The sequence below is a fragment of the Brienomyrus brachyistius genome, unplaced genomic scaffold (genome assembly GCF_023856365.1).
Source record: "Brienomyrus brachyistius isolate T26 unplaced genomic scaffold, BBRACH_0.4 scaffold35, whole genome shotgun sequence".
Lineage (NCBI taxonomy): Eukaryota > Metazoa > Chordata > Actinopteri > Osteoglossiformes > Mormyridae > Brienomyrus > Brienomyrus brachyistius.
In genome coordinates this window covers 1,775,351-1,799,766 of record NW_026042310.1, presented here as the reverse complement: position 1 = coordinate 1,799,766, position 24,416 = coordinate 1,775,351, and the positions used below count along the sequence as shown (strand labels likewise).

The following is a 24,416-nucleotide window of genomic DNA, read 5'->3' as shown; positions in this document are numbered from 1 at the left end:
TCCTCTGCATGCGCAGGCTTTTGCTGTATACTTTATATTATTAAACAGTATATATACAGATCTGTAAAAATTTAAGAGACAAAATTTTCAGTTTCACCCCGTTTCTCAATTTGTGGGTGTGTTTTTGTGTAAAATACACATTTTTTTATTTTTTTTTGCAAACTGGTTCTTCTCTGCTTCTCATTGATGAAGGGCTTCTTCCTTGCTTTATGGGTCTTCAGTCCTGCTTCTGTTATGAACTGTCCTAGCAGTGCACTCCACACCGCCTAATGTTTCCCATTCTTTTTGAAGGTCACTAGAGGTCATCCTCTGATTTGTGGGGCACTGCTGCCCCACAAAAACCCAGTAATACAAAAGTAATGTAGAACTTGAGGTCACGTTCTTGTTTCCGACCTTCGTCCATAAACTTTAGTTATGCCCTCAACCAATCAGGCACTGGCATCGCTCTATTGGACGGCCAATCAAAATGAACAACATAGGCCTCCCTGCAGATAGATGGCGCTCTACTAGAATCTTTTAATCAGGCAAAATCTCCAGTTGAAGCAGGGGTCTGAGCACTGAGTGCTGTACCAACTCGAATAAGCGGAATCCAAACGCTTGGGAACCAATAAAAGTGTGGCCAGCTAGATTGGTTTTGGGAAAATGGCAGAGCAGCACCTCATCGTCTCTGTGTTTATCTTGGCACTTAAACATTATATTCCATAATGTGTTAGGTTGAGGACAGAACCATGCGATTCAGGGATGCTTGGGGGGGATCTGGGATTTATTTTGTCTGTACATTTTTGAGGGGGGGCAGAGAAATCCCGCGAGAACAAAAAAAATATATATATATAACCTAAGCAAAACAAAAATAAACGGTCAACCATGAGCGAAAAGGATGGGGAAGGTTAAAGAAAACATCACATATGACTGGAGCTGATACCGCTCCCTCATTTCCGGGTTTATTGGGGTGGGGTGTGGGGGCATTCATTGTTTGTTTTCCTGTAAACCAGGGGGGGGATTTAATGTCTTTCCCAAAACTCACCTAGAACTCTCAGCTTCTCAGCACCAACCACAACTTCCTGATCGTCAGCAGAAAACAGCAGCTTTCCCGCGGTGGATTTCACCTCAAACATCTTGCCGTGCGCCTGCACTCCAGCGGAACCTGTGCAGGAGGAAGCATGTCATTCGTTTTACATCTGATAGAAACAACAGCTATTCCAGGATTTTCCAGGGTGGAAAGCAAAATTCGTACAGAGGGGCTGACCTTATCATTAGCCAATGATATGTTCTGAATCGCTGAGTGACAGGGAAGGGGGCACTCTGATGGCCAATCAGCTTTCAGTTGGGACCAGTGCCACTTTCGCTTAAGTTACAAGTACAATTAGCTTACAGTATGGTTACACATAATACCATGTGAACTGTTTCTCTCCTTCTTACATGCCATTAAAAAATTCAATAAGTGAATTGACATGACAGGGTGTGGCAGCATGTCAATTCATGTTGATGAATCGGCATAAAGATTCCGGAAGAAAACGACGGCTGACAGGCATCAGCTGGTTCCTGCTTCATTCAGCACAATGGCACCGAGCCACAGAGGCTTAAAGATTTAAAACATTAGGGCTCCGCAGTTCCAGGGGGAGGCCGCGGTGCTGATGCTATATGCTCTTGCAGGGCTTCTCGGATTGGTTGCTGGCGGCTCGAACAAACAAGCGAATCAGAAGCAGAGAGAGGGAAGTTCATAACTGCAGGCACATGAAAGAGTTTTTTAATAAAGTCCTAATGTGGTGACAACATCGTGAATGGCCTGACTATGAGAACACGAATCGCTTGGTGCTCTTCTTTATACGCTAAGTGCCGTAAAAGCAACAGAAATCAAAGAGAAGGAGAAATACAAAGGATCAAGCCAGCAGATTCTGAATTCGCAGTTGGCACATTTTGATCTGTCCAAAGTGGAGATTCAAATTAAAAAAACTTTATTTGCCCCCCACACATAACAGTTGTAACATTTGACACAACAGATGACACACAATAGACACGCAATGAACTATAAACAATAACAGACTTTAGAGAGGCAATAAGGTGCATGATGTTGCAAGAAAATATATGTCTGAATGTCTCTTTTGCCAGCCAAACCTTTTCACCAAGTCCAAATAAGGCTAACCATCGAGATAACGTTGACGTTCATGCTAACTTGAATAATATACGTATATTGCGGAATCCAGCAATCATAAAGCATGTTGTATTTGATTTTTTAAAGTCAACTATCTTGGTTGGTAGTGAAAGTTTTAGAGGGGAAAAGGAAGATATTCACGTTTGACTGAGCTGGGAAATTGCATACTTTGTAAAACTTAAGAAAAAGAATTACGTCTCTGATTTCTGCGAGACGGAGAATGAGAAGGCATTAGGCGTGGATGCAATTTGCTTGTCACGAACTGCCAGCCAGTGAAAACTGTCTTCACAATATGCCGTAGCGCAATGAGAAGACGCCGGTGCCGGTGATTAGTGGACCGCTATTGCTCCCGTCAGTGACATCCAATCACAGATCAGCGACAAAGTAATTAAGGCCCCATGCTTGTGAATGAAGGATTACATGTTGAAAGCACAAGAAGGATTCTGGGTAAAAACACCCATCTGTAAATACTTGTGATGTCGTGTAAGCTGTGTACCTCCCATTGGATTAAAATGTCTGATTTCTAACCAGGCAACAATCAATCCCTCCTTATACAAACCTAACTGCTTGCAGAGGCAAAGGTTGCAGTGATAAATATTAAAATAAAATGAAGCGACATGGTACATTACCTCTCATGTAGCAATAAACATTGTTATCATTTAAATTCAGAATAATACAGTAATTTACAGACTCAGTACTGCTATTTTTACCGTGTTACTACGGAAACACCGGCGCAAGGGCCAAAGGAAGGAAGCGTACAGCCCTGGTAATTGTGTTTTGGGACGATGTTTCATGGGTTTTTGAATAAAAGCAGTCGTCTCTGCAGGGATCTCAGGGTGAATTTTAATGCAGATGCCAAAGCAGAGAACCTGCAGGGATCTTTCTTTGTCATTGAAAAGGAACAGATCAGGGGGAAAGTTGCAACAAAAAAATAAAAGCAGAGTTTCTGGATGTCCATGTGAGCGCCACGGACGGAGAAGGTTCATCGCAGAGTGGGGACACCGCCTATGTTGGCCTGGGACAGGAAGAAGAATGATGACAGAACTCCCTGCTCGGCCGATGATGGTTGTCAAGGATCCACAAGACCCGGCAGACACCAGGATGAATTCCGCATGAGTCAACAAAATCCATTTTGCTTCTCAAAAGTAGATTGTATGGCAGTAAGACAAGGATGAGCCAAACTCTCCATGAAGGTTTCGTATGAACATTTGACTGATCCTGTGACACAAAGTGTTTTTTGGTTGAGTGATTAAGCATTACATTCGATGTGGAATCAGCCAATCACGTTAATGATTAAGCATTACATTCGATGTGGAATCAGCCAGTCACGTTTGTAGCGTCTGCCATGGTGTTGGCGGCATCATGTCAAGTTTTTGAGAATGAAGGACATTTATGTGGGACAAACCGCATGCAGCCACTGAAGTAGAACCTAGTTCTGCTACAGAATGTGACCCAGGGCAGGAAGTTCAGGGCAGAACAAAGCAGATCCGATGTGTACGGCCAAATCTCCAGTGGTGCTCGCAAGTTCGTGAGCCCTTTAGCATTTTCTCTACTTCTGCATACATATGACCTAAAACATGATCTGATTTTCATTGATGAGGTTTTCCTAGGTAAAAAGAGCTCGATTCAACAAATGACATCCATCCATTTTTGGAAACTGCTTGTTTCATTCAGTGCTGATGGGTCTGAAGCCTATGGGCACGAGGCAGGGAACAACCCAGGATGGGCCACCAACCCATTGTAGGTCACAAGGCAGGGAACAACGCAGGATGGGCCACCAACCCATTGCAGGGCACAAGGCAGGGAACAACCCAGGATGGGCCACCAACCCATTGTAGGTCACAAGGCAGGGAACAACCCAGGATGGGCCACCAACCCATTGTAGGTCACAAGGCAGGGAACAACCCAGGATGGGCCACCAACCCATTGCAGGGTACAAGGCAGGGAACAACTCAGGATGGGCCACCAACCCATTGTAGGGCACAAGGCAGGGAACAACGCAGGATGGGCCACCAACCCATTGGGCACAAGGCAGGGAACAACCCAGGATGGGCCACCAACCCATTGTAGGGCACATTCACACACACATGCACACCTGTGGCCAATTTAGCAACTCCGGGTAACCTTACTATGGTTTCGCACTGTGGGGGGGAAACCCGAGTGCATGACAGAAACGCCACAACGACAGGTAGAGAACATCCGAACTCCACACTCATGGAGCCACAGCCTGAAGTATGAGGCAATAGTGCTAACCACAGCACAAGCCCTAAACCAATGGCAATACAATGGTAAAACAATGATCCAATGCAGGGGTGGGCAATCCTACCCACAAAGGGCCAGTGCGTATGCAGGTCTTTGGGATAACCTTTAGGTCGTCTGTCCAAAGCCGGGTGTGAGGAATCTCAGCCAATCAGTCTTTTAATTAGTAAACTAATTAGGGAGTTGCAGCAATAGCCCACATACCGAATGGCCCTTTCTGGATAAGATTGCACACCCATGATCCAATGTCACATATAGGTGTGTAGAAAAATTATATGAACTGTTGCTGGTTATAACGGGTGTTACTGCCCCCATTGTGCAGCAATAATGTCAACTAAATGTTTCTGGTATCTCTTCATGATCAGTCCTGCACATCAGCCTTGAGGAACTTTAGCGCCTTCATGCAGAAATAGAGAAAATTGTAAAGGATTCACAAACTTACTAGCACTGCTGTATACTAACTCATGGGAGTTTTACTTACACAGAAATGTTCTGAGCGCAGATGGAAAAATTATTGGTTTAGGGAAATAACCAATCAGTTTGGAGAGGAGGTGGGTCCAAGCGACTAGAGGAGGCAGGACCAAGACATCTGATTGGTTGAAGCTGTATAGTAGGATGTCCTAACGGATGTGATTCTCAGTCGTACTGAGAACATCTGGGGAACATTTAATAAACTTTCCAAAAACGGTTTCCAGTCAACTGGGTTGACCGTGAACAAATATGACTATAAAAATGATTCCTAAAGGTATGCTGTAGCTCTCCAAATGCAGTTCCCTTCAAACAGATTTTATGCAATGTGCCAAATCAGATTCATCTGCTGGTGTGTTCAGGAAAGGCTGCATCAAATATCACGGCGGCTGAGAATTTTGTTTTGAGAAATCATGATTTTGTTCTACCTTCTATCATAAGCACCCAGGTGTAAATTCAGCTCCGTGCTCTCGATTAAAAGAAAGAAACACTGGCACATTTTCCAAAGCATCAACGCGGAGAGTCTTACCTTTTTCCTCTTAACATTTAACAAAAAAACAAGGATGCAATTGGTGAAGTAATGAAGGTACCGTGAGAGTCATTAAAACTTACTGTAACTTACCTGCAACTAGTTGACTGGTCATGCGATTCTTGCCATCGAGGACGTTAATGGTTATGTTTCTTGAGGACTGGAGTAGCAAAGGGCTTCCCTGTCAAAGCAGAGGAACGCCAAGGAATTAATGATCGTTTCTCGATTGGTGGAGGTAATTTTTGCAGGTTCTTGCCTCCATTTCTGGCATCTGCTTTTACGCTAATGGAAATTCCATTGATTGGGTGGCCAGTTAGCTAACAAACGCTACAGCACGTGTACTGGCATCTGACGGAGGGAGCCGCGCCACTAGCGTGGAACGCTATGCTCTTGGAACGAGACGTAGACTCCTCCGCTAGCAGCAGCAGAGGTGGAAAGTTCAGGTCCAGAAAGTACAAATCCAGACCAAGATTTTGTTTCAACCAACCAGTTGAGCACTCTGTGACTGTGACTTATGATCAACTGGTTTGTTGAAACAAAATCTTGGCCTGGATTTGTACTTTCTGGACCTGAACTTTCCACCTCTGGGAAGTGGCATTTACTATTCAGCTCACGCCTCCCTCTTCCAGGCTCCTCTTCAGAGCCACACGACGGATGAGATAAGACATACAGCCCACACCTTATCAAGTCACACATCCAGGCCCAGCGCTAGGATGTTAGTGCTCCCGGGCGGGGCTGCGGGGGCCCATATCTCTCATCGCGCTGACACAGAGCACCCCAGAGTCTGCTACTTACTGGTCTGGACTGGATTTCTTTGGCATACAGGGGCTGGAGAAATTCAGAGTCTCCCTCGAGCTTCAGACCGTTCTCCGTGATGCGCAAGTTGCCCATGCCATCCTGCAGGACAAATGAGACGAGAAAGAGGGAGAGGTAATAGGCGTGATTAGTGCCTCCCCAAATACCGCATAGCTCAGATCCGTGAGGATATTCCCCAGTGGATTGGTCGGAAAATGCTCTGATTTTAGCAGACTTGACAATACCCTTGAGCTTTCATCGCCGAATAATGAACGTCAGAGATGAGCCCGGCGATAGCTGTGTTTAATATGAAAGGAGCTGTCCTTCTAGTAATCTAAAAAGCTAGTCTTTCATTGCCGATACCTTTGATCCTTGAGAAGAGCATTATCAAACAAAGATCAAGACCCCAGTGCCCCCTCCGTCGTGAGCGGTGCAGCATTTTCACAGTTCTCTTTCCGCCCGTTCTTCGTTAAGATGCTGTAAAGTCAGTGGAAAATGTGCGGAAATGTCGGGGCCGAATGTTTCTTTATTCACGCGGTCGTATCTATGCTACGGTAATCTGCCTGCAGGATTTATATATCTGCGGGTCAACGTTTCGTGGAACCTTTGAAGTTACGAACATTTTTAACAGTTTAGCTGTTCCAGCTGTTGCATGTCCCTTACCGTTCGATTTTTGCTAGCTAGATGGAATCCAAGATCCTGTTTCTCCTCTACGGTAAAATGAACAACTATCTGCGTAAAAATAAGTAAGCCAAGAATTAAAATAGCAATCATTACATCAGTTCATTTTTAATATAGCATCTCAACGCTGATGCTGGCTAATCTCTGTGAAGTTATCCGGAGTGACGTAATGCTTGAGCGTTAACGTTGAGCCTCGTATTCAGGTGGAAGGCTGGAAAAAAAACCTGCTGGCATTTGGAATCTTTGTTTGTGGCTCTTCTGGGAGCAGCTGTTCCGTGCATTTGGCCTGAATGGGGAAAAATAAAGCTGATCTTATAGTTGGCAATCGGTGTCCATTAATATTACAATGGGCCTATATTACAGAGAATGTGACCCACGATGTAACTCGTAGAATCCACTGACACGCGCTCACTTGGGTATCCCCGGCACAATTGAGCTACACAGTAAGAACTTATTTGCATCTTGTGTTGAGTGGGGGTTCCTTCTTTAGTAGGTGGCCCGTTTGGGCTGGCTTGATCAGTAAGCCATAGCAAAGATGTCCTGCCTCACTGTGGGACTTTCCTGTACTGTGTCTGTGCCAATTACAGCTAACATTGCATCTTTTGGCTTCTTCTCACTTTCAGATGAAACTTATTGGTATTAACGGGGTGGGGGCGGGGGTGGAGTGATCCTTAAAAGCACACTGCAGCCGTCAGAACTCGGCATGACATCACGCTATCTTCTCAAAGATTCGTCACCACTTGCTTTCGCCCTCAGCGGTGGTGTTTGCCACCACTCAAACCACGCATTTCGCGTGGGGGCCCCTGAGGTTTTCTGCCCCCCCCACTGCTGGCCACAAACAGTCACTACACTTAATAACACATAAAGTCGTTCCTTATGTAGGTGTAACTATAATGATTTTGATTTTACTTGCAAGTTATTTATTTATTTATTTTTTATATCTGGGGGTGGGGGGGCTGCATTTTATAGCTTGCAGTGGCCACATGGAGCTCAGAAAGCTCAAAGCCATGTAGTGCTCGCCAATGTATATCCTCTCATCTCCCCCGCCACCCTTAAATCCATCGTCCTCACCCACCCCTCCAAATATTTTGAAGCCAGAAGACAGTGGCACGGAGTCCTGGGGCTTATTCTCATGCTGTACGAGACGCCGGTGGTCATGAATAATTCACAGTGCCACGCACTGACAGAGAGGTTCAAAATACCCAGGTGTGTGCGCCAACTAACCCCCCCCCCCCCCACCCCACCCCACACACACACACACACGCACACCGCCCTCCTGCCTCCAGGAAACTGGAGCCAGTCACGCGTTGAGCTCTTTGCAGCATGAAGGAGCTGGAATGAAAAGAAGAGGCCGTCATTGTGGGAGTTTGATGTTTACTGTTTACTGAACACAGGGAAGCCACTGTTTATGTTTGTTTATAGGCCTTAGAGGGACGCCCCTGACTGAACACGGGGGTGAAACCTGAACACACACACACACGTACATACGCGCGCAGTGTTGACACAGACTCGGAAACACACTGCCCCTTGCAGCTGTTATGTCCTGCAGCATCCTTTTGCTATTCATCCTCTTTCATCCCCGGTCTGGGACATTACACGGAAAGTAAAAACGTCCGCATGATGGCAAAGTTTCATTTTAAAGGCCGTTCTTGTTTTCTTTTAGGAGTAACAGCACCTTTCCTCCCAGTGGCACCCCGAGGAGTAAGAGCTGAAAGTTTTATAAAACTAATGTTTAAAAAAATAGGTCAATTATTATGATTAATCAGTGGTGTTCATAGTACAGGAGAAATTGTCCTAAACTTTAAACACTCTAAAATGACCCATTGGGGAGGCTTTTAATGCTTGTTGACGGGGCCAATACTAGGATTTTTTAAGGTGGGGGCATAATTTATACAGAGGGGCCATCCTGGTCATTTAGCCAATAATATGTTTTGAATTGTTGAGTGACAATGAAAGGGACGCTCTGTAAGCCAATCAGCTTTCAGTTGGAGCCATTGCCCCTGTGGCCCCTCCCCTTGCTTACTATGCATATTATTATGGTATGTTTTGCCATCCTTATGGCAGCGAGAAGACAGGTAAACGGTGACACACGCCTGGAACAAAGCAGAGATGCGTTACATTGCTGGAACATGTGCCGTCGTCGCCTGACGCTAAGCCAAGAGAATTTACCATCTGCGAGGAGCAGCGGCGGGAGAAGATTAAAACCATTCTGACATTTACTTTTAGATTTTAATCCGCACTCGGTGGGTGATTACGGCAAGTAACAAACAGATGTGTTAAAACACTTTAAACACGACTCAATCGTGCGTGGAAAGGAATCCATAATTATTACCAAGAAACTATAATATTAGATTAATTTAGACTCATATTAAACTCTGGGTTTCTTCTTTTTCTAAATAATTTAAATAATCCATTGAAATGAGAAATTGAAGAGATCAGTAAGATGATGAGAAATTTTGATGTGGAACGATGTTTTGTTCCGACAGATTTACTTCCAAACTATGAAAATGCTAAACATTTTTGTTAATCTACCCTGTTTATCTGTTTGTTTGATTGTTTGCCCTCTTGTTTGTTACATATAACAGTCCAGGATGTAAATCTTCTCCACAAAAAAGATCTGCTTTACCGAAATTCATTCATTTAAAAAATTCCATTTAAAAAACATGCATAGTCACCTAAAATAAGCTTTGGATATTTAAGAGAAACATTGGGAAATGCAAGTAAATTAAATTGTGAAGCACTTTGAAAGTGCCTTATATGGGAACTTCAGGGAAGTACATCTTTTCACCTTAAATTTGCAGCAAAAGATAAGCCATTTAGTTTTGGTAGGATGAAAATGGTTGCTAGTTGCATCAGTTCCTGCTTAGAATACAGAATGTTGTGTAGACTGAGAGGATGCTATTGGTGTATGCCCGGTGTTGAGGGGTGGGACATCTACAGACACCAGCCAATCACGCTGAAGAGTCAACAGGAGCAGGATCTTCATTGGACTGCAATACCGTAAAAGAACTGCAGTTTGCAATCACTAGTGCCTCCTGTCTGCTTGAACCCGGATTGCAGTGCCAGCTAATGCACTTTCCACGGCATCAAAAAAGAAAAAAAAACATTTGTCCCAGCAGTGTCGGTGTTTACGGGAAAGTTTGGAAAGATCTGTCGAGGCAGTTTGACTCGGGGTGTTATTTGAGATGGTATCGGTGAAATTGCCCTCGGTTACCTTTGCGCTGGGTCAGCCAATCTGATCTCGAGCCTGAAAGTGTCCCAGAACCCATCCAATGACGGTGCCGGCAATGAGAACGGACGACCCACTCACCGAACGTGATGAGCGAACGTGGCCCTCTGCTGACTCTGAGACGAGAGGCGGCTTGATTCCAGACCTTTCCCTCCAGTCACTGTCAGCCAATTCAATTATTTATTTCATGTTAATTTGATCCACGGCGAAGCGACCGTAGACCGCCTGCACCTGAGGGCCGCCCGCTTGCGGAGATCTGGGATTTGGATTGACACGCGAGGCTGGATAAAGACGTTCGGGATAATGTGTGGGTCTGACCTTTCAATCACCATTTACTGACCCTTTCAGTTTGTGCAAAAGCTCTTATTTCCCAGCCGTTAAAGTGTTTGGGAGGAAAACAGCTTCTGTGGAGAAACGCGGCTCACGCATGTCGTTCTACTCCAAGTCGTCTCCCCTGCTGCCCTTTGGTTACATTGCCGCCGCCCACTCAGATAAATCAGCCTGCCATTGGACAGTTTAGGGTAATCCCACCCACCAAGAGTCGCGAAGGCTCATTTCTTCCATCAGGATGAAACATTACGTTCCGCACAGAACCCACGGAGAGCGGACCTCGGACCTCGCCGGAGACACTGATGAAATAAGCTCTTTGTCGCGGATTTGATAGATATAAGAGGCCTCCATAAAAAATAAAAAAAAAGTGCGTGGGAATTTATGAGCCCTGAGCCTTATTGAACTCCAGCCTGGAGATTGAATGGCTTTGTTTTCAAGGAGCAGCATCAAAGAGTACTGTTGTCTTCAAGGTCTTAATAGATTCTGCCCTGCCGGTTTGTGGTGGGATTTTAGCTTACGGGCACAGTATGAGTGCACTCACTGGACAGAGGGTGTACAAATCAACTAACGAAAAACCTTACCCTCTGATGGGCCAATGGTGCGCACAGTATGTACTTTGGTTTGATGTCCTGTTATCCACACTGTCAAATTTCTGTGACCACCTCAGCCTTCTGATTTTTCTCGTTTAATGGCTAAAGGCAGATCCGAACAATTTGGGAGGAGAAAAAAAAAAAATCAGGCAGCGTCAGAATCCTCTCCTATTAATTCTCAGATGTCCGGCCCCTGTAAGTAGCAGGATCCAAGCTCATGGAAATCCTCTGTTATCAAGCTCCCCCGCTATACGTGTTAGGAGAATCAGCTCATCAAGGTGTCGTGCGGTTTACATTCAACTTCTGTTCGGAACCGATTGCTTTCCCAACAAGCAGCCATTAAACCTGAAAGTAACGGTGCATTCACCTCGGCTGGTGTGGTTTCCCTGATTTTGAATATTTCATGTACAGGATTTATATGAGTACGCACAACAATGCATACTTAAATATTCATGCGTGCAAATCACCGGTTCCGTTAGTCTTTTATTCGCATTCTGTATAAACAAAGTAATCAAACAGAAGTTCCTCTGTTTCCCTCCTTCCTAACATTAACAGAAAATGTGTCCATGTAAGATCTATGATGTAATTGAACCAAAGCCAGACTAGGCATGGTAAAAATGATTTGATTTCTGCAGTTAAATTGTCAGTTCACATAACTTAATATACCATTAAAGCAGTACAATAATAAAACTGAAATTTAAAAACTTTTTTTAAAAAGTTTATAGGTAAAAAACATTAAGATGTTGTCATCAGAAGTGTATAGTTCCGGTCCAGAAAGTAAACATCCAGACCAAGATTTTATTTCAACCAACCAGTTGAGTCACACTGTGATTGACTATTTATACTCAACAGAATGGTTGGAATAAAATCTTGGCCTGGATTTTTTCTTTGCGGACCTGAACTTTCCTGGGAAAGGCTCCACATCCAAAGTCTCACAGTATTGGGTGAGTAGTTAAGGAAGCGGAATGGATGGATCAAAACCTTGATAAGTACATTATCAATTTATTAATATACATGTTCATAATAAACATACATTTATTAATAATTAAACTCCCTTCTGGATGCCAAACCATTACCTAGATGATGGAGAGATATTACTGGGTCTTGATCCATGTCATACAAACTGAAACAATACACACTTAACTCTGTCTATTATAAACATTTCACGTTTCGCTCATGAGGTCAGGTAGGTGTGGTCATCACTAATTATTTTGCTGGATTGACGATTATGCTCCATGGCGCTTCTGAGTCAGGTTCTAATACCATGGAGACCGGAACTCCATCACCAGCGACGCCCGCCCTGGCGATAATCCGGTCGCTACTGCGATGCCGTAGATCACAGTCCTACATGGCTTCCATTATACCTCTGGACTTTTACACAATTTATATTCATGTCTCTGCTCTGTGAGCTTAGCACAGTAGCCACCTGGAAAAAAAGGTCTCTAAATCCTCGACTAATGCATACAGATTTCATTGCTTTGACTCGACCAGTGTTTGAAACCGGGCCGTAGTGTGAGGCCCGGTTTGCTGTAGACCAAAGAGAGGACTTAACCGTGTGCTCTTTAAAATGCCCCCCCCACCCCTTTGTCCCCACCCAGTCCGTCGCCTTTCACTTCCCCATTCGCAGAGAGCTGTAGCGTCCTTTCAGAAGTGCAAATCCCTGGTGTCCGGGCCGATCACATTTGTTCCTGCTCACTTTTCTTCCTCCGCACACATTCCGAGGAAACGCAGGACGTGCCACAGTTCTGTCTTCTGTCCTTGTATAAAAGAGATGCCCCCCCCCCACCCGGGTGGAATGTTTGAAAAAGGGCCTTTTATGTAAGTGCTGACTGAGAAATGGTGTGGTACCGGGGGGGGCATGTCGGGAGGGATGGGCAAACAGAACCAGGATGACCGATCCTGATTCAATCCACCAGTTCCATGTTTGGTTAGAACTGTAAATGTTTGATTCTATTTTTCTCCCTAACCTTGGCCAACCTGCATGGACTGAGACGCGCATCCCATTCCCTGAACGTTTCTCCGGCATCCAGGCCAGAAGGAACGTTCATCTTCCGTCTTATTTTCCTCACTCACTCCAAGTCTGATTCTAATTGTCTCCGTCTTTCCTCTGATCTTTCTATCCCATCCGGACCAGGATAGGACCTCGGGATGTAAATAAATTAAAAATCTTTTCTCTGTGGAACGTCGCCGGACGGCTACACATATCGGCAGGCGATGATGCTCTTCTTAGTTTACGTTGGAGGTCTTACTCAGCTAGCTGGCTACCGCTACGCTAACCGGCCAAATTTCCGGCCTCCCTCTAGCGGGGAGCCTAAGGCTTGACGTCTCATTACCCATAAGGCTTCAACTTCGACACAATAACAGACTGCTCTGCTGTGCAAGGGCCTGGCCTTCCCTGGTCCCTGGCACCTGGAGATCCCCCTTCAGAGCCCCACTCATCCTCCACCACCCCTCACTGGCGTCACCAATCCCCAACATCTGTCCAAACCTCCCCGTTTCTCTCCTATTAAAACAAAAGAGATGAAACACTCACACCCTGTATCCCCTCCTTGGAAATGAATTCATATGCAAATATACTATATCATTATCATTAGCTAACTCTGCTGTTTGTTTTTCCGAACAATATATTAACCAGCATTAAATTATGGCCATGGCTGTCGTGCCCTGATATACTGATGTAAATACATACATTTTTTCCTACCAAGGAACATTTTCTTCTTTATTTAAAAAAAAAAACATTTTAAAAAATAACAAAGTAAATGCTAAATAGCCCTGCGATGGGCTGGCCCCCCATCCTGGGTTGTTCCCTGCCTCGTGCCCATTGATTCCGGGATAGGCTCCGGACCCCCCGCGACCCAATAGGATAAGCGGTTTGGAAAATGGATGGATGGATGGATGCTAAATAGGAAGATATTTACGATAAAAAGCCACCAGCAGGTTCTGGATTCTAAAAACGGCGGTTGTGGTTTTTATTATGGTCGAGGAGAAACTGGCTTTGGGATTTTTTTTTCTTTAATTTTTAAAGTAAGCTAATTTAAAAGTGTATGTAAATGTGGGGCTTCCAAGGGTTTTTTTTTGTGGGGGGGGGGGGGGGGCGCCCTGTTGGCCACAAACAGTCACTACACTGGCAGGAAGGGTAGTAATATTTTCAGACTGGCCCTAGAAACAGGCCCCATGTTATCGTTACTATTGTGAGAATAATAGCGAGTAACTTTTCGGGCTGTATGGGCCCGAGCAGGTTCCCTGATAGCTTTTTATGTTGCGATATATGACAGCTGTCTATCTATGTGCAATCCTGTCTGCCCATTGTCAGCAGCTCTTACACATATCATTTAATATTTAATTAACATGATTTGTAATCGATGCAGCCATTCTGCGTTTACAGAATCATCTCAATTTTTTTCCAGATAATGCAAATTTAAAATTTATCTCCAGCAAGCAATCTGTGGTAAACCGGTTCAGCAAAGAGCACTTTTTACCGTACTAATGATATGTAAACACGGTTAATTAAAAAGCGCAAATGCATTCGACTCCTGCACCTTTTCGGTAAAGCAGATCTTAATTATGGCCTAATTCTGCTGCCGCCGTGACATTATTTAATTAACGTGAAGCATGAGAACTTCGCAGGAAGCTTCTCGGATCATGCGTATGAAACACATCTTTGTCTGTGCAAACAATCCCGCGATACGGGATAATAATTGCATATCACTTTAAAGACAGCGACTCACTTGAAAATGATTAATACCTTTTTTTAAAAAAGTGGGATTTCAAGTACTCTCTAGCCACCAATGAATGCAGTCCTTTGTTTATTTATTTTTAATAAAGCTAGCAGCTTCTAAACTAAAAACTGCGCAGAAACATCCGCCGGGGGGGGGTACAGCCATCAATATCCTCCAACCCCCCCTGTTTTAACCAGGCTAACGGGTTAATAAAATATGACATCATTTTCCTGCTGCCAGGAAATAAGTAGGAAATAAGAGCCCCCCCCCCCCATCCCCCAACCTCTGTCAGAATTCACAAACAAACAAAAAAAAAGTCAAACAAAGAAAATCTCAGCAACTGTCACTTTCCTAGTGGCCACAGTATACAGGAAACATTCGTGACCCTGGATAACAATGCAGGAAGAGGGAGCAGCTGAACACGGCGTAAATCCCAGAGAAGGACCCAAGAGGCGTCTATCTGAGTGCCTGATGTGACCTTAGCTACAGAATGGAGGCTCATGGCTGATCCAGTCATCGGGCACGGGGGAAAGGCAGCGTCACGTCCATGCAGGACTGATCCCCAGCTCTAACCCCATTACCGAGTTGCCCTTTAGGGGTTCAGCTACAGGCCCTGGTGGCCTGGAGTGGAGCCAAGCTCAGTCAGAGAGCCAGATTTAGGACGCTGGTAAATCATGCCCGGTGGCGGTAGGGGTGGTGTGACTCCGCCCCCAACATGCTGGACATGCGGGTGACTGGCTCAGAGCCAGAAGCCCACACTTGCGTGGTTTTAACCTCGCCGGCCATGGGGGATCCCTGATCCCCACCAAAACGGCCTCAGACGCTCTGCCCACAAATGGATTCGGTTGATAGGCCACTTGGTGGCTTCCCTTACAGCACCGTCTATAGGTTTACATTTGTATTCATTTAGCAGCTGCCTTCATCCGAAGCACAAAAGAACAGTCACTGAAGCAATTGAGGGTTAAGGGCCTTGCTCAGGGGCCCAACTGTGAAATCACTCCGCTACTTTGAACCTGCAACCTCCACAATCATGGGCACAGCATCCTACCCTGCTCAGCAACCCACCTCTCCCCTCTCGGCACTCAGGCAGTCAGACTAACTGCTTGTAGTGTGTATGTGTGTGCAGTATGTGGTCAATGATGGACTGGTATCCTGCCCAAATTGTAGCCCTGCTTTGTACCCTGTGCTGTTCGGAACTGATCCCCTGAGCCGCCAAGACCCACTCCAGGATGAGCAATTGGAATATGAATACAATGCTTTATATCATTAAAATAATTCGGAAACGTTATTAAGAACGTCGGGACTCCTCATGGACCCAACAGCTCCGCTGAGCGCAATCTGACAGCCATTATCATAATAAATAGTGAATTCACCCCCAAACGATGCATAAAGCAAGACCAGGGATGGGGGGCAGGATCTGCTTAGGAGCAAACAAACAGACAGATGCCGTAGAACGAGGGTAACGGCTGTTTTTTTTTTTCCTTCACAAACAGAATATCAGCCCGAGTCAAACAAGTGCAACGATACGGAACGTTGTGGTCCCCGATTCTGAGCGTATCTTTTGTATCTTTAGTAGAATAACAAGTTGGTTCAGAGCTTTACAAAATAGGTTAAAATTGTTGTTCAAGTCTGAATGATTGTTGTCAACGTGTCTTTTTGCCCCCAAGAAGCTGCACGCGACACATTTTTCATATCAGTAAAATCCATGTGATTAATATGCTGGCGGGGCGGCATGGTGGTGCAGTGGTTAGCACTGTATGGGGCGGCATGGTGGTGCAGTGGTTAGCACTGTATGGGGCGGCATGGTGGTGCAGTGGTTAGCACTGTATGGGGCGGCATGGTGGTGCAGTGGTTAGCACTGTATGGGGCGGCATGGTGGTGCAGTGGTTAGCACTGTATGGGGTGGCATGGTGGTGCAGTGGTTAGCACTGTTGCCGCACACCTCTGGGACCTGGGTTCGAGTCTCCGCCTGGGTCACATGTGTGTGGAGTTTGCATGTTCTCCCCATGTTGTTGTGGGGTTTCCTCCGGGTACTCTGGTTTCCCCCCACAGTCCAAAAATATGGCTAGTTGGACTTGCTAAATTGGCTGTAGGTGTGCATGTGTGAGTGAGTGTGCCCTGCGATGGGCTGGCCCCCCATCCTGGGTTGTTCCCTGCCTCATGCCCATTGCTTCCGGGATAGGCTCCGGACCCCCCGCGACCCAGTAGGATAAGCAGTTTGGAAACTGGATGGATGGATGGATGGATAATATGCTGGTTACTTCCAGTCCAGGTAGGCCTGCAACCCCTTACCTGTATTGCATAGGTTTGACAAATGAAATGTATCTACTCAAATTCATTAACAAACAAGAACATTAAATTCATTCCAAACGATTGTGCGAATATAAGGGTTTTGGGGCAGGACTTAGACGAACCATAAATCAGACTCTGCTCTATCTAATTAATTTTTATTTCTATGTCAGACCCAGCTCTCAGGCATAAATACCTTTCTACCATGTTTTATTCAAGAGATAATTCACATTTTTCACCGCTATCTGCATCATCAGAGGTGCAGCAAATGCCTAAAGAAATCACAGTGGAGCGCGACTAGAATGCTAACACCTTAGCACAATGCTAACAGGCGCCCAGACCTACAGCTTTCTTAAATCTGTGTGCTGATTGGTCACATGTAAAACGTTTCAGATTAACACCGTGAGGCTGCCGTCACCCATTACGGCCCGTAATGACGGGATAACGCTGAAATGGTAGTGCTTTCCTTTAAGAGGCATCAGTAATACAGAGCAAGTCCTGCCATTCAGGTTTAATAACACGCTCTGATTGGATGTGGCACATGAGGAATTTTTACTTTACGAGAGGTATTCTAAGTGAATTGTAAATATTGGTGGGCCTCTGAAAAGTTACTCGCTAGATTTAAATGATCGTCTCCTGAACGGTCAAGCCTGAATATGTGAATTTATTTTACTGCCCCATCTATTATGCTCTCCGAATACATTATGGATACAACGCTGAGGCTGCGACGGAAAGCATTCACACCATTGGTGGACGATCAAACCTTCGAGTGACGAGAATCATGGAGTAATTGGCGGTGGCACCACGGGAGGGGCTATTCAGCTGGGGCCACACAAAGACATGGCCGGGCCCCTGCAAGTTTCCACTGAATGGGGCCAACGGAAAAATTTGAATTTGAATCCAGGGTCAAATTAAATTTGCTAGGAGGGGGTTGACAATAAAGTTTACCGAATCAAGGCAGGCTGGCAATCATTCCGTTTTCCCAGAGCCGGGGTGCCCCCTAGTGTCTGGATCCCTACAGGTTTCCGTCTTTCTCCACCCTCCCGTGGGCACCTCACTGGGCAGAGCTGGAGCAGAAATGTAGTGGGATACGGTACTTACTATGGTGAAATTCATGACCTTCAGGATCCAGATGGTCAAGGCAAGGTTGACCAGGATAAGGATCATCAGGAGCAGGACGAAAAAGTAGAGGCATCGCTTCCGCCAGCCGTAGATGCCCACCTTGTACAAGCGCGGTTTCTCGGAGCTCTGCACGTCATTCCTGTGAGGGCACTGCTCTTGGCTCATCTGGAACAGACAGGGGAAACCTGGAGTGAGACCCGGAGATCGGAAGATGCCTCAGAGAGGCAGAACGACGGCGGGAACTTGACTGAAATCAAATTGATTCACCGTCTCATAAACTGCCCAGGATCCCCATAACCCACTTTCCGTCCCATCGATGTCCTGATTGCCTCCATTAACCATGATTCTAATTGTCCGTTACAAAATAGGGAAATGCATCGTACACTTCAGGCAATGCAATAATAGCCCAATAACTCAAACACAAAATGCAATTTGCAATCTATAGCGGCTTGAGTGGCTGGCTTCTGGTGCGTCAGATAGCGGGGCTATACGATCGGCGTCAACTGAAACCGAAACTACATAACTATGATATGTTTTATCCCTTTAAATACTCAAAATAACAAATCAGGCGTGAAAACAAACACAGAAAAACACTCTTGCGCTAATGAAGAGTCTTGTGATTGCTGTACTTATTAACAATGTGAAATAACTGCAGGATGGCGTGTTCGTTTAGGTGGTAGTCTCGTCAGACCCCCTGAGCTTCCTGGCACTGGTTCCATGCGGCTGGAAGCTTGCACAAATCCAATCTCCCGCATCCCAGAGATCTACGGGAGAATTCCTGACACCAGGACTGTGTGTGCATTCGTTTCTGTAACAGACCAGTTATGGGTAGGACCCTCCGTTAGCCGTTTCCCAGGTCGGCAACCCTGGATAGGTTATTATTTAAACAGCTTGGTCGAAAATACAAAACAAAACACGCTCTCATGCATTTCACAGCCGAAACACTTGCCAAAACCTTAGCCCTGCCAATGCGTCACCTCGAACGGGGCATGTCCTTCCAAGAGAGGGCGTTTATTAAAAGGGGGATTTTTGGCATAGCACCTGCAAAGGTGGCAAAAAGAAGGAGGTCAAAGCTCAGCCCCGCCCCCTCGATTCCCTCCCCCTGGTTCCCTGAAAATCACATGCCAGGAATCTATAAGCAGTCAATGGAGCAAACGCTGCTGCAGTGCAGAGAATCAGTTAATGAAAGTGACTCCAGTGACAGTCGCTCTCTATAGAAACCCAGAAGGATCGATATAAGGCCTGCAGGGCGCTTGCGGATGAAGTCATCCTCAAAGAAACCCCCGCTATCGTGCGTCACATGACAATGGGAGGAGCTAACAGAACATCACAAGCGGCATCGCGCTTCGTTTCCCGAATAGGGATCTATCATGGGTCACCTTGGAGGGGATGCCAATGACCAAGAATACTGCCACAAATATACAATGATCTGCTGCGTTTCTAACAAAATTCACCTATCTTCTGGATTTTTCCGGTTTTTTTGGGCCGCAGGTGCATTTTGTTTCGTTGAATCAGGACTCGTAGCGGCAAACAAACAGGCAGATATCACACGGAGACTTGGAGGTCGTCCAAATGCATGACCTTTTCCGTAGCCCGTTCAAGAATTCATCATGTACGAATGCCACTCATCCGACTGTACAAACGCCTTCTATTCCGGATGTTGCTTAAGCACCGCTGAAGGTCTCTTGAACATGAAGTTTCCCCTATTATTTATTTATTTTTTTGGCACAAAATTGAGACGTGAAAAGAGACGGTTTCAGAAAATGACCGCCGTGGCCCCCTGAGGCGAGGTCCGCGTCCGACTCTGAGTAGGAAAACAGGAACTGCGAACGAGTATAGCGAGGAAGAACTCAGGGGCGAATTTAAATTGGGCCTTTGGAAAACCAAGGGAGGAGGGAAGCGGCGACGAGAAATTGAAGGCTGGACATCTAATTGTCAAAGTGAAAGTCAAGTAATAAAATTTGATCAGCTCTGTACTTGGGGGAAAAAAATAGTTACACTTATTTAAAGGCGAAAAACAGAGGAAAACTGGGTAAAATGAACTTCAGTGACGCTGCTCAGGGTTTAGCTGTTATGCAATATTATGACTGCATTAATATTTCCTTCTTAATACTTGTATAATACTTCGGCATACTTTTAGCGGAGATGCATTAAGCTACTTAAGTTCCTATGGCAACAGATATCAGGCACCGAGCAGGGTAATTCGATTTTTCCAAGGGCCGGGCTGATTTGAAGATTTCACACTGAGCATGCTGGTTTGCATATTAAGCCATCCGCTAAGTAACATCAAAAAGTTAAAGTTACATTTTTGGGTTAGACCTAGGATAAGTCCATTTTCATTCATTCATTCATTCATTCATCCATTCATCCATTCATCCATTCATCCATTCTCCATACCTGCTTGTCCTATGCAGGGTTGCGGGAGTCCAGAGCCTCAGAGGTGGATAGTTCAGGTCCAGAAAGCAAAAATCCAGACCAAGATTTTGTTTCAACCAAGTAAGTAAGTATAACATTCACATAGTACTCAACTGGTTGGTTGAAGCAAAACGTTAGTGTGGATTTTTACTTTCTGGACCTGAACTATACCTAAATGTCTTTAATTTTCATCACCAGAGCCTTGTCTCTCCCAACTAAGCTCCCCCTTCAGGTTAAGGTGGTTAATTACACATCATGGACACCATCTCAGGAGACCACCGGTAACGAGTGGAGCTTCATAGCAGAGCTCTCAGAACGACACAGAGGTGAAAAAGAGTCTCCGTTTTGCACCGTAGGGACTCGGAGTCACTGCCTTCTCTGACGAGGAGCGGCTGCGATAGGTGACCGGAGTGAGGCTCAGCAGGTTTGTCCTTTGTGCCTGTCATCAGAAGGATGCTGGTTTGAATCCTGTCCTTGATAGAAGTCTCACCTCTGTTGGGCCCTTGAGCAAGGCTCCTACCCCCCAGACCTCCCTTTTGGGCCCCAAGCTTCACAATCACCTCTACATGTTTCTAAAAAGAGCAAGATACCAGAGGTGTCAATTTCAGGTCCAGAGAGTAAAAATCCAGACCATGATTTACTTTCAACCAACCAGATGAGTCCTCTGTGACTGACTCTTTATGCTCGACTGGTTGGTTGAAAGTAAATCATGGTCTGGATTTTTACTCTCTGGACCTGAAATTGCCACCTCTGCAAGATACTATGGAAAACAAAGCATAGTATCATTTACAAATAAAAACAGGTGTGTCACCTTGGTTACGAGGGGCCAAAAAGCAGGACCCTAGCTCAGTATTTGCTGATGGGTCAGAAGATCAAGCCTCAATCATCCATCCCCTTGGATCCATCCCCTTGGATAACATGTTAATTGTATAGATATATCGTGCCAACAGTATCCGGCTAACACATTCATTATTAAATTTTCATGTTCACAGCAGTGCAAGGCACCCTTAACCTCCCTCTGAAATCCGCTTGTCATGTACATTCTAATAAAACCGTGACATAATGCTGAAAGGGGACTTAACGTGGTTTTAAGTAGGAACATCCAGATCGATTATTAATTACGTACAATACACTATAGCGGCAGCTGCTTTATGAAGAAGCATTAAGATCCGTAGAGCAGCATTTTATATTTATATAACGGCATAAATGATATTCTGCCATTTACTGAACTCCACTTACCAGCAGAATAAATGTGGGCGTAAATATTAGGAAGAATACGCTACCTCCTTATAAGGAGTCATGGATGTGGCTTACAGTCCTGGCAGAAACATCTCATTTCGGGATATACAGCCAGCGTCCGTCCGGCTCTGCCTAATCTTTATATGGAGTGCTGGTTGATAAAGCCAGCGTTAGCATTTTTATGGCTTTGCCTTTCTCTGACTTTAGCTCTTTTTATTACCGCATCGGAGCCCGCACAGTAATGGGAATATCTTCAGAGTACCCGTGCACCTCTTCCAACCATTTCATTCCGCGACCTTTGAACTATCCGGAGTACTTCCTGTCAGACCTAATTTGCCTATGGAAAGGAGCCAGACAATTCTGGAAACTCCTTACCCCACAGGCCTGCTGTTCATTTACGCTCATGATCCGTTTTTTTTTTTTTTATTTTCACACAAATCCAAGCTAAAAATGTGATTTAAAGAGAACAACCCAGATCTGCATTTCTCTTTCGCTTTGGTTTATATAACATGTCACTTAAGCATGTGAGCAAAGGAAAATGTCTTTTAAAAAAAATTATCACACAGCACAAGTTTGGGACTGTTAAACACCCTCAGGAGAGCCAGATCAAGGATTGCCTCTTCTTTACTACGTTTACTCACATCTAGTTGTTTAATGGCGATTCTGAGTCGCACGATCTTCCCCTCGTGTCTCCCAAGCAGGATCACTCAGGCATAACGACAGAAGCACCAGAAGGGTTTTAGTTTGAGGGGGTTTTGATCTAGGAGGGGTTTGAACCCCGGAGCGAGGCCCGTAATGTAAAACAAATCTGGGCATATATGGTTGATCAGGAGGGAGGAGGATTTTGACAAAGGGCCTCATGAATCCTGGTTTTCGGTGGGGTGGGAGTAGTGGTGGGGGCGGGGGGGTTATGCACAATAAATAGAACATTTCTGCAAGAAAACAACAGTGTTTCAGATACGCATCAGGTCCGGGGATTCACACAGGTACAAAGCAAAACACACAAATAAAACCGTGATAAAAAAAAAACAGGAAACAGGAGAGATAAATATTAAGAAGTTTCAGGTTGGAGGGGGTCACCTGAATCACAGCGGCGATAGCATGCCGAACTTTAAGACATCCCCGAATAAGTTCAGTAATTGAGTCTACACAAGAATAGCTGGGAATGTGACGAGTTTGGAACAAGGTGGATTTGTTAGGGATTAGATTGGGATCTTTTGGGCATGTCGGTCTTAACGTGCTGTTTTAATAATACCTTCCCTTTAGCTATCAGGTCATGGAGATTGCCGGCGTCCTGTGACGTGATAAACCTTTGATTTATTAGGACGACTGCTTTGTTTACAAGGATATTCAGACGCCGGTGTCTGGCCAGCTCTCCCTCCTGTCCTCTCCGTTTAATTTAGTTTTAGCTCTCAGGATGTTTGCAGTTAATTATGACTTCATTAAGCGTGGTTATTGCACACGTGCAGTCCGCCTGGATAATTGGGCGGGCCGGTAGGGTCATTCGAGGCCCCTGAAAAGAATTCGTGCTCATCAAAACAATCGGCTCATTCCGCCGTCGCGGTTTTTCTTCCAAACGATCGCCGCGCCTTTTATTCTCCTCTCATGTTTTCGCCGAGGTTTGTTTTGATTATGTAACGAAAAGGAATTTATCGAGAGAAAGTTTTTTTTCAAAGTGGCTAAATGTGAATGGGCCATGAACAAAAGGGGGGGGGGGGGCGCCATATCTGCATGTAATCATGCCTGTGTGGATGTACAGCATGCAGCCCTGATTTGACCTTGATGAACATGTCCTGTCTTTCAAACAGGGATGTATATGAGGGACGACCCAGAGGGGCACTGGGCCCGGTTGGAAGCTGATTGGTTCTGAGTGCTGATTCCCCTGTGACTCATTGATTCCACACACGTGATTGGCTAATGATCAGGTTGGTCCCTTTGTCGAAATTCTGGCCCTTCTTATGCCCCCCACCTTAAAAAATCCTAGAATTGCCCCTGCTTCCCCTCTCACTTGAACTGAATCTCCCAATACCTCTATCATTACTCCTTGCACCCAGAACTCTCCATTTCTCATCCTCTGCAGGCCTGAACTTACACGCAGTATTTTCAGAAGAATGAATGTTCGTCCACAGAGACATGCGAGCCTTAACTCTGATACTCTAAGTGTTCTCCTGAAGCTGCGCCTGGTGCTCATCATAAAAGGGATCCTCTGTTGGACCAGCAAGCAATCCGATCTACCGCAGACCTGATTTACCACCACGCAAACCACACATTTGTGTGGGGGCCCCCTGTTGGCCTCAAACTATCACTACACTAAGAGGGAGCAGTTGAAGAGGCTCTGAAATGTCTTTTTAAGTAGGGCCCCAGAACCAACAAATGTGCCCCCTACTGGAAGGGTAAGTTTAGGACTGTTCTACTGCCCCCCCCCCCCCAAATGGCATGCACAGTCTTGCACACAGGCGTGCAAATATCACCATGTACCCCCCATACTCCCACCTCCCACCCCTGTCCTCAAACTACTAAGAAAATCTCAAACTATACAATTCAAATGCTTCTCCCCCCCAGTATTACTGTATATTCAACATTATTCGGCTCCCGGCAA

At 45.4% G+C, this 24,416-nt stretch overlaps 1 protein-coding gene across 4 annotated transcripts in view; it reads right to left on the bottom strand.

The window, feature by feature from the left end:
• The window catches only part of sgcd (sarcoglycan, delta (dystrophin-associated glycoprotein)), a 133,202-nt gene that overhangs the window by 31,495 nt on the left and 77,291 nt on the right, over positions 1–24,416 (bottom strand). For all 4 annotated transcript variants that reach the window (XM_048997646.1, XM_048997644.1, XM_048997645.1 and 1 more), the window contains 4 exons: positions 18,143–18,328; positions 6,204–6,305; positions 5,502–5,589; positions 1,025–1,144 (listed from right to left, as the gene is read on the bottom strand). In XM_048997646.1, the coding sequence (XP_048853603.1) occupies positions 1,025–1,144; positions 5,502–5,589; positions 6,204–6,305; positions 18,143–18,328 (496 nt within the window). The remainder of the gene's footprint in view (positions 1–1,024; positions 1,145–5,501; positions 5,590–6,203; positions 6,306–18,142; positions 18,329–24,416) is intronic.